General features: G+C 39.2%; 1 protein-coding gene across 2 annotated transcripts; it reads left to right on the top strand.

Moving 5' to 3' along the window:
- On the top strand, positions 7,794–10,478 carry LOC104733031 (protein ABHD17B-like). 2 transcript variants are annotated; one of them, XM_010452649.2, is made up of 6 exons: positions 7,794–8,385; positions 9,022–9,058; positions 9,172–9,408; positions 9,490–9,537; positions 9,854–10,285; positions 10,398–10,478. In XM_010452649.2, the coding sequence occupies exons 1-5, from the start codon at positions 8,090–8,092 to the stop codon at positions 10,250–10,252; spliced, it is 1,017 nt and encodes a 338-aa protein (XP_010450951.1). In that variant the 5' UTR covers positions 7,794–8,089; the 3' UTR covers positions 10,253–10,285; positions 10,398–10,478. The 2 variants fall into 2 exon arrangements, with proteins under 2 accessions (XP_010450951.1, XP_010450950.1); XM_010452648.2 differs by having other exon boundaries at positions 9,854–10,478.

The raw sequence follows: 11,104 nt of genomic DNA, 5'->3' as shown, positions 1-11,104 counted from the left end.
AAACTGACTCAAATAAAAGAAAAATCAAAAGAAACAACCAAAGAAAACGACATTAGTAACTTGGAGACATCCCTCCCCCGGACTTACTTCACACCGTCCCGGTGTGAAAGCAAAGCTAAGGAAAAGAAACCTCCGACAATATAAATAAAAAGATAGAAATAAAAATCCTAGAAAAGAGACAGAATAAACCGGAAAGAGACAGCAGCTGCTCAGAACTGGTGAGAAGGCGAGGATGTCGCGGAATGGTCAGAACTGAGAGGCTCAGTAGCTGCGTCCTCCTCGTCACTGGTATCGGTGTGAACTGCTGGAGGTGGTGCGAAACAGGAAGGTGCGAGACTCTGGAGCCAAGTAGCCAATCGAGTGAGCAACAGGTTGTTCTTCCGCTGAGTGTCGTAGACCCATCTCTCAAACTTGGTTCGAGCTGGCTCCTTAGGTGGTGCAGCAAGAAACTGGTTCACATCAACGGGAGGAAATGGTGGAAGAGGTTGAGACGGCTGCAAAGAGGTAGATGCCCCTGCGGGTTGTGTGCGGCTACGGGATCTGAGGGCTGCAGGCTCACGCTCCTCTCCCAAAAGAACATCGTCAATATCAGCAAGGATGTCAACAGGAGGATCAAAATCGATGTTCTGAGCCTTGCGGAGGGAGGTGAAGAAAGGCATAAGGATCAGCATGTAACGAAGTTGACCGGTCTTGGTCTGGTAGCGGTAGCAGAAGTTCTGACGCACCAAAATCTCGCTGGTAAACATATACTTGAGGTCAAGCAACTTCCGCTGTGAAACCTTAGCATGCGGTGGCAAAATAATGCCGCAATACTCGATGATAGGGGTCACCAAACTGCCGATGAGAACTCTCTTGTTTTTAGCATGAGCCATGTTCCTCCGTACCTGCTCAAACTCCTTAGAAAGCAGGAATCCAAAGTTAACATCATGAGTTTGCTGGTACAGAGGTGAATCCGGAGTGTGAAGGAACCTGCGAAGACCATGGAAAAACATCCACAACTCAGGTAGCTGCAATGTGCTATGTGATTGTCCGGAAGAGGTATGCACGAAGTGGTGGAAGAAGGAGTAAAACCCTCGTTCATTACCTACGTGTGGCTAGAGAAGACTTGCATAACCATGTCCCTCCTCACATGGTTTGACATCTCGTTTATTTCACTTCATTGTCTCGTTTGACTTTTAACTATGGCTGTAAATGAATTGAATGTCTAAACAAAACAAAATTAGTGTCGTTATTTTTATACCTACGATTTTTCAATAAAATCAAAACTTCGATTTTACCCCAATTATTTAATTACAGGTGGAAGTTGCGCCAACACCTGGCCAGCATGCCCACCAAGACATCCTCCTGACCTGGAGCACCATCCGCTGCAACCCCCCACACCCGGGACAACACCGGTACCGACACCGGGCCCACCAACACCTCCGATACCATCACCAGCAAGGTCTCCAAGCACTCTAGGATGAACCTGTGACTCTACCACCTCCTCACTAGCCATGCTCTGGGTTACACTCACACTGGACTCGAGAACCTGTCTCCGCCCACAACCACGACCATGCCCGCGCCCACGACTACGACCATGCCCGTGCCCACAACCAGCAGTTCCAACATCTCTTACCATTTATAGCACCAAGAAAAGAAGGCTAAGCAAACAAAACGACTCCTGACTACACAAAGAACACAACTCACTGTGGAATCACAAAGCATGCTCGAAGAGGATGTTCTATGACTCCATACCACACACAAGCATTCAATCCAACATCCACAACACAAAACACACAACAAACCTGTACCTAGAACCGTAAGGGCTCTAATACCAAACAAAAACAATCCAACCCGTTTTTTTTTTAATACCTTAATAACTAGTGATACTATACTCACCAGCAACCTAAACCCAATCAATAACAGCAGATAACACAAAAAAACTCCAATAAACCAATCACGAATAAACAAATAACATAATACCAATTCCAGCACAATTCAAAACATAACCAAAGTCATGGAACCAGCAACCTAACATCCGTTTTAGACAACTAAGTTCCACCTTAGCATCCTATCAAAGACAGAGAGCAATCAACCCAGCCTCTAGAACATCTTCTTCTTCATAATCTTGATTCCACGATCACAATTGGCCTTTACCTGTGCTACAACACAAAATCGAGGCCTAAGTATTACCAGAAATACTTAGTGAGGAAATCCTCCTATCTACTGGGATATACACACAAGTAATAAGATCTCTTCATGCCACAAACAACAAAAAATAAAACAAACCAATCAATATACAAAGCAATCACAAGATCAGTCGCTGCTGAAGGATGGTGTCGACTAACACCCGCCTGATGTCGATCGACACAGACACCTGGTGAAGGTTGTGTCAACCGACACACATCTTGTGTCGATCTATGCAGACCCCCTTGCGTCGACCGACACAATCCTTGTGTCGATCAGTATATGCTCGACATTTCACAAAATCCCTAATTGCATCGACCAACACCTCCACATGGCATCGATCGATGCTCGTAGTTTTTATCATGCCAAGCATAGTGATCTATATCTTCAATTTTTGGAAACTTAGAAAATTCTTCTATTAAACCCTGATCAATTCTCTTCAATCAGAAACTCCAAATCTCGCCTCCAAGCTTCTCCCTTTCGTCCCACACGATCTCAGGAACAAATGTAAGCCTCATGAGCCACGAAAAACAAATAGAACTCACAAGAAAACAATTACACATCACACAAAATCACAGAAACAGAGATCTTAGCTTAGATAAGCCATGGTCATGCACTCACCTTAACAAAAACAAAGAGATCTAAGCCCAAATGACGAAGCTAACACCACAACAACCTTCACACCACATCCTTAGTCTTGAATCCTCACTCTCCAGGAAGAACTCACCAAACAACGGCAAAGGAACCTCCAAAACTTCAAGAATAATCACATAGACTTTTGTTCTCTTCTTTCTCTCTGGAAACTGATGAAAGCGGCTAAAAAAAGTGGAAGAAATCGAGTTCTCGCTTATAACTTGAGTCTTAGAGCTCCCTTAAACCAACCACGCAAACCGAAGAATTAAAAATCGAACCGGTTAAACCATCCGCTTAAGGTGTCGATCGACACCAACACCTTTGTCGATCGATACCCTTACTGAATTTCCACAATTCGGTTCACAGGTGTTACAAAAATATCGTTTCTACTCTTATATGCGCCATAGAATCCAAAATGGGAGGCATCGAATAGTCTGGACTATATGCTGATTATGTGGAGATTAAAAAAATACCTGAGTTTGTCTTCTAATGATTTGCTTGGGTCTCATATTTGCTGTGTATCCCGTGGCCTTCCACACATCTGTGGCATATGGGCATGAGAAAAACATGTGTTTGCTTGTCTGGAAAGTATTACAATAACGGGCACAATAAGGATTGACATTAATGTTTTGACGTCGTAAATTTTCAGCTACACCTATTGCCTTGGATGCTAACCTCTATATAAAATGTTTTATTTTTGGGGGTATACGCAACTTCCAAATATTTGCATCTATGTCTAGAGTTGATGCCAATGGAGGTTTTGGAGCATCATCGCTTAAACTTGCGTTTATTGCTATTCAATAACCTTACTTGACAGTATAGTTGCCATCCTTCGTATGGTTCCATAATACTTGATCAAGTGTTGCCTTGTGCGGAAGATAGATTTTGTGTACTAAATGATGGTCTTCAGGTAACACCATACAATGTACTTGGTGCTCATTCCATTAGCGACTGTCTGAATCTATGATGTTTGCTACAGGTTGACGAGGTTCTGCAGGGGTCGTGGGGGTGTTGTAGGTGGCCATGGATCTGATCCAATCTTAGTAGAACTACCATCACCAACATTAACTTGTATTCCAGTCTGTAGAAATTCACGTCCGGATCGGAGTAAATTCCAACCATAGGATGGTTTTACGCCTCTCGTGGCGGAGAGTATGGTACCATCATGGAAATATCTAGCTTTAAGTAATCGGTAGAGCAGACAATTAGGTCGCTAAATTAGTTTCCAAACTTGGTTGGCTAGAAGCGCCTAGTTGAACAAATGGAGGTCACAAAATCCTATTCCTCTAAACTTCTTTGGGGTAACTAGTTTACGCCAGGCTATCCATGAAATTTTCCGTTTATCTCTTGTCGTGCCCCACCAGAACCATGCGATCATGCTATCTATTCTGAGCAAAGTTCTATAGGCAATTGGAAGGAGTCCATGGAGTAAACATACATAGCATAGGCCACTGCTTTGATTAAGATTTCTTTACCAGCAAATGCTAAGAATTTAGTTTGCCAACCTTGAGTCTTTTGTTGTACTCTGTCGTAGATATACTGAAATATTTCTTTCTTTTTCCGACCAAACTGTTCCGATAAACTCAAGTATTTCCCACCACCTCCAATATTGTGTATTCGAAGAGTAGACATTATCCGATTTCAATTTTGTTGATAGACTCGACTCCCATAGGTAATGGAAGACTTCTCCATGTTTATCATATATCCTAACACTTCCTCATATTCCTTGAATATTTTAAGTAAGTTGGTGCTGTTTTGATGATTCGCTCTTAGGAAGAAGAGGGAGTCATTAGCGAACAATAAATGTGATACCGCAGGAACACAATTGCTAATCTTAATCCCATGTATCTTCGCATCTCGGTTTGCTTGTGTTATTAAGGAACTCAAGACATCAGAACATAGTATAAATAAATATGGAGACGGTGGATCACCTTGTCGTAGTATGCGGGTTGCGTGGAAACGTCCATAGGGGCTTCTCTTAATGAGAACTGAAAAGGAAACAGTGCACACACACTCTATAATCCATTGAGTTCATTTCGGATGAAAGCCGTTTTTAGTGTGAACAGCTTCTAGAAATTGCTAGAAATCACCATTCATGATTCGAACATATGCCTTGATTATGTCTATTTTCACAGCCATATAAGAATTTGCATAGCATTTCCTAACATTTAAGGCATGGAAAACTTCTTGAGCAATGAGTGTATTGTCAGTAATATACCACCCCGGTATGAAAACAGCTTGATGTTCGAAGACCCATGATGATAATACATGTTTCAGTCTCCGCACTAAGATCTTGGATATGAACTTTTTTTTACCATTGCATAAGCTGATTGGACGAAAATCTCTCATTGTTCTCGGGAAGTCTATCTTTGGTATCAGACAAAGTTTAGTGTGATTCCATTCATGTTGCATTTCCCCTGAGCTTAAAATGTTTTTGACTTCACAAATGATAGCAGGTCCTACTATCTCCCAGCAGTGTTGATAGAAAGTCACATTAAACCCATCAGGACCTGGGGCTCTTGTTGTTCCGATGGAAAATAAGGCTCTTTTATTTCCTACACTATTATTTCACTAACCAATGAATCATTCATCTCACTTGTAACTATTGGCTGGATATTTTGCAGTGTATGTTGAGGATCAATTTGGCTTGAACTTGAAAAAGATCAATGAAATAACGCTCTGCTTCAAAAGCAATGTCGTAATTCCCATATAGTGCAATCAGGGGTGGAGCTAGGATAGAAGCATGTGGGTCAATTGACCCCTGGTGAAATTTTAAATTTAGTTAAATTTTTAGGAAAAAAAATCAAATTGACCCTTGCAAAATAGCATAATTGATCCCTACAAAAATTTTAGTAACACATTTGACCCCTTAAAATTTGTTTCGACTCTAATGAACTGAATTTCTAGTTCCGCCACTGAGTGCAATTCCATTGTCCGCCTTAATCATTATCAATTTGTTCTTTACTATTCTGTTATTTTGTTGGAGCATGGAAGAATGGTGTATTACAATATCCTTCATTCATCCATTGACATCTGCTTTTTAATTTTTAAAAAGTTTCTTCATCCCTATAAAACTATAAGCGGTAAGGAGATCTTTACGCAGTTCATGTATCTGCTCCATTGTTGACGAGGCATGAGTATGTTTTGAAACCCGAACCGAATACTGAACCGAGAAGGCCATCGGGTCACCGGTTCACTGGGTCAATCCGGTTCGACCGCGAGTCAATAATATTTATTGATATTTAATTATATATATATTATACATCTTATAAATGTTAATATATGTAACAAATCTATAATTCTAAATTTTAATAATTGTTTACTCATTTAATTTAATTACATAGAAGATAGAACTTATTATCATATTTAAAATTGTTAATTCTTAGTTTGTTTGTTTTTATTTGACAGCATAATATTTGTGTACATATTATATATATATATATATATATATATATATATATGTCTAGGACTTAGTGTTAGGGTGTGAATGGTTGCAGCGGTCAGGGCGGTCAAATCTGTCTACGGACCGGACCGCTTTTAATTTACCATTCAACAAATATAGTCCGCAGTGGTGCGGTCCAAATAAAATAGAGATAAGAACGCTGCGGACCAACTGCGGACCGCTTTTTTATACAAATAGAGTTGGTCTGCAGCGGTCTGTAGTCCGCTTCAAAATAGCCCTGGGCGTTCGGGTACCCGAACCTGATCGGGTTCGGATCTTCGGATATACGAAAATAGGATCCGATCGGGTATTTTATAGAATCGGGTCGGGTTCGGGTTTTATCCGAACGGGTTCGGATAATTTCGGATACATCCGAAATCCAAAGTGAATTTCGGAATTCCGATGGATTTCGAGTATTTTTATCCGAAATTGATAAAAATACCCGAAATAGGTAAAAAAAAACCCGAAACATACCAATATACCCGAATTAGTATTTAGTATATAACTTAAATATCAAAAACGGTTATCAGAAAAAAATACGTCAATTAAGAATTTTAGATTACATATGTATATATTTATATATATATAGATAAATATTTAATGTTTTCATACTAAGACACAATAACTAAGGTGGCAAAATGGTTTGTGATACACCAAATAATGTATAAGGTACGGTGTTTGAGTCCCCATAAGTGTATTTTTGTATTTATTTCGGGTTAATTCGGATACCCGAACCCGATCGGATATCCGAATTTCGTAAAAACTAAATCCGATCGGGTATTTCATGCCACCCAAATCCGAACCGAACTGCCTATTTCGGGTCGGGTTCGGGTTTCGGATTCGGTTAAACTGTCCAGGCCTACTTCAAAAATAGAGCGGTCCAAACCGCAGACAGATTTGGCCGCCCTGACCGCAGTTACCATTCAAACTCTTAGACTTTGCGTGGGATGATCTAACCAAAGAATAATAAAAAGTTATTTGTTTTTACCAAAAGAATAAAAAGTTATTTGTTATCTCTTCTATTAATTGTCTAACCCGAAACGAAAAAGATAAAAAAACAAAAATAATCTCTCACGTGTCTCTTCCCTTTCCTCTTCTTCCTGACTTCAACTCAAACCCAGCCAGAATATTGTTCTTCATCAAATTTTGCAGAAAAAGTGAAAAACTAATATATCTGTTCATAAATTGCCAAAAGCGTTTGATAAGGGAAACCCAAAACCTGGTGGATCGGTTAATTAAGTTGGGTCGCTGGTTTTTACCGAGTTTATCCGGATTTTTCCGGTTTGTTAACATCCCGGTTTTAGAGCAAAACCCAGACCGGCAGATTGAGCGGATCGTGGGTTAATCGGTTTGACCGGCCGATCCGGTCCGATTCAGAGAACATTGGGCATGACTTAATCTTTTTATTCATGAGTCATGAGTCATGACTTAATTTTTCTTTGAAATAATATATTTAACATAATAAAATATCAAAGGTAATTAAAAAAAAAGAAAGAATGATTGACCAAAATAAAGCTCCATTTCACAACGGCCATTTAGAGCGAACCACGACATTATCTATTCGCCGAGTTTTAAAACAAAAACAGTTCACAACTCTTCCTCTCATCCTACACGCGCCGCTTATCATCTCTCACGCGCCGTCGTGTCAACAAACGCTTTCCTTTTCAACTTTTCCTTTCTCCCTTCTTTATCTTTTATTTTCCATCGTTCTGTCCTTTTCTCCTTTTCCTTTCACATTTAATTTAAGATCTCAAAAGCCTAAACTAGGAGGAGAAATCAAAATCTTTAGGGTTTCTACTAATTTATGAGTAACAAGTGTTTCCGCTGTGTGATGATAAGAGAATCATCATGGGAGGAGTAACTTCATCAATCGCCGCAAAGTTCGCTTTTTTCCCGCCATCCCCACCATCGTACGGGTTTGTACCCGACGTTGACCGGTTGTACATAACCGAAGTGCCTCGCCGTGACGATGTCGATGTGTTGAAGCTAAAGACACGTCGTGGTAACGAGATTGTGGCTGTTTATGTTAAGCATCCTAAAGCTAATGGTACGCTTTTGTATTCACATGGTAACGCTGCTGATTTGGGTCAGATGTTTGAGCTTTTCGTCGAGCTTAGTAATCGTCTCCGAGTTAATCTCATGGGGTAAAGTTTTCATCTTTATCTCTCTTTTATCTTGTTAAAGCTTCGATTTTTGAAGATGGGCTTATTAATTGAAGTAGAAAGTTTTGGATTTTACATTTCCAAATTTGACTTATTGGGTCTTAAATTGAATAGAAAGATGTGGTTTTGGAATTGGTGATTAATAATGGTGTTTATATTCTTGAATTGTGACAGTATAATGACAAAATTTATGTGAAAGTCAGAAATTTTAGCCATAATTTCTCGGTCTTGTTGACTCCTCAAGGCATTTTATTCATATCTGGATGTGATATTAAGTTTTTTCCCCAAATGTTAATAATTTGACTTTTGTGATGCAAGCATATATCATTGCAACTGTTTCAGGCATATTTTTAGAATTGTAAATGCCATAATTAGATTTTGAACTCTGTTTCGCGTAATGTTCTAACATCAGTGCTATGCGTTTTCTACATCCACTGAATTCTCATGAAGACTCAGAATTGTAATATGTTTGAAGAATTCATATGTAGAAGTGTTTGACTACTAGAAAGCACAAACTTTTCTGCTTGACTTTTCTTCTTGCAGTTATCACGGTTTTGTTTTTCCAATGATGAGTAGGTGATCGTTCTTTAATCAGTCCATTGATTTTTCCTTTTTCAGGTATGATTACTCTGGTTATGGTCAGTCTACTGGAAAGGTAGCATCTTTAGCTTGGAACTTTTCATTTCGGAATATCTATATGAAAATTTCCTCGTGATAAGTTAGAGAATTTGTTACTTGATTGTGGTTTAAATTTGTTACTTGAATCAGGCAAGTGAATGTAATACATATGCTGATATAGATGCATCATATACCTGCCTCAAGGAGCAGTATGGTGTAAAAGATGATCAACTGATATTATACGGTCAGTCTGTTGGTAGTGGACCAACGATTGATCTAGCTTCACGCACGCCTAATTTGAGAGGTGTGGTTTTACACAGCCCTATTCTCTCTGGGATGAGAGTTTTGTATCCGGTGAAACGTACATATTGGTTTGATATTTACAAGGTAAATTACTTAATAACATGCAGCCATGTTTTTTTCTTTTTTCCATGTATTAATGCTTACACGTCCGATTCATTGATTCAGAATATCGACAAGATCAGTGCAGTTACCTGTCCTGTCTTAGTAATCCATGTAAGTGTTTTTTTCCATTTCCTCGCTTTCATTTTATTGTTTTCTTCGATATACTATTTTTGGTGGAATTTAGTTGTCATCTAGTGCCTCCGCAGATTCTTGCAATAAATTAAAACTTGTAGGTTAATAGGACCATTTGACTGGAGAATGTTTAGTGAAACTCAAGTTCTTGAATTTATGAGATATTAATTTATGAGTATTTTTCCAAAGGGAATCAATAGAATGATCTGTATTCACTTGTGGCATCACTTCGTATTTATTTCCAAAGATATCAGTGGCATTAGTCTGAATGTGAGTCTCTTGTTTGGTCTGGTAGGGGACAGCAGATGAAGTAGTTGATTGTTCTCACGGAAAACAACTTTGGCAACTTTCAAAAGAGAAGTATGAACCCTTATGGGTATCTGGAGGAGGACACTGCAATCTAGAACTCTATCCAGAGTTCATTAAACATCTGAAGAAATTCGTAATATCGATTTCCAAACCCAAGGGACCAAGAAATGGTTCGACCAAGACTGCATCGACAGACACAACCAAAAACCAGAGCAAGCCTTCTGAGAACGGCCGTTCTGAAACGTTTCAACTCGGCTGCTGCCTTCCAGAAGTTTCAAGAAACAGTGTAGACAGTCAGCTGGAGAAATCTAAGAAGACTAGTAAACCAGAAAAGTCCCGAATGAGTGTTGATAGGTTTAGAAGGAAAAAAGGTCTAGTCTGGTGACAAAAAACCCGGTCGAACCATCCGCCAAAACAGGTTATTTGTAACTCCTGTTTCTGTAATCCATGTATTTTTTTTTCTTTCTGCAGCCACTTTGATATGTTTCTGCATAAATTATGACGTGTGTGTTTTGTTTTTTTTCTCTCAGGTTTGTGTATTTATGTTCTGATAGAAACAGATCAAACTCAAAAGTCTTGATTTCATATTTGGTTGTAACTTTGTCATGGTACAAAAACTGTAATGACTGACTAGTTTGATAAAAAAATCCATACAATCTTCACCAAATAACGTGGTAGCAATGTTTTCAAGTACCAAAATAATTTCTATTTTAGTTTACATTTACTTTTCAGAAACCCAATAAATAACGAAACCCAAACCTAACTGAAAAAACGAATAAATACAGTTGTTTTATAGGTTCCAACATTCATGGATTCAAACTTCTGAGTATATTGAGTTTTCCTCTGATGGCCGAGACGACTCTGAAAGATCTTGCATTGGCAAATGCAAAAGAGGCTTAGGATTAGGAGGGGCTTTAAGAGAATCCAAACTACCTTCCATCATCTCTACGACTTTGTTCATTGATGGACGATCTGATGGGGAGAACTGAATACACCATAGACCGACCAAGATCATCTTTTTGGCGATCTCTTCTTCCTCTCGGGTTAGTTCATCGCCAAGAAGTCTTGCATCATCTCCATTTTCAAGATCCTTGTAAATCTGATGTGTCTGCATTTTATAGGGTTTTAACCATAGTTTTTAGGATTGTTTTGAGTCTTTTCCTAGGTCCAAGTGTGCTTTTAGAGTCCTTTTAGTCTTTTGTGAGTCTTTACAGGTCCTAGGTGACTTTAGGAGGAA

The sequence above is a fragment of the Camelina sativa genome, chromosome 12 (assembly GCF_000633955.1).
Source record: "Camelina sativa cultivar DH55 chromosome 12, Cs, whole genome shotgun sequence".
NCBI classification, from domain to species: domain Eukaryota; kingdom Viridiplantae; phylum Streptophyta; class Magnoliopsida; order Brassicales; family Brassicaceae; genus Camelina; species Camelina sativa.
Note: the sequence above shows the minus strand (reverse complement) of the source record. Positions and strands in the feature narration are given on the sequence as shown.

Excerpts from the sequence above, each read along its gene's own strand:
- LOC104733031 (XM_010452649.2), top strand. The coding sequence starts at position 8,090 with ATGGGAGGAGTAACTTCATCAATCGCCGCAAAGTTCGCTTTTTTCCCG. Across the intron at positions 8,386-9,021 it reads CTCCGAGTTAATCTCATGGG|GTATGATTACTCTGGTTATG; the intron begins GTAAAGTTTTCA and ends TTCCTTTTTCAG. Across the intron at positions 9,538-9,853 it reads GTCCTGTCTTAGTAATCCAT|GGGACAGCAGATGAAGTAGT; the intron begins GTAAGTGTTTTT and ends TTGGTCTGGTAG.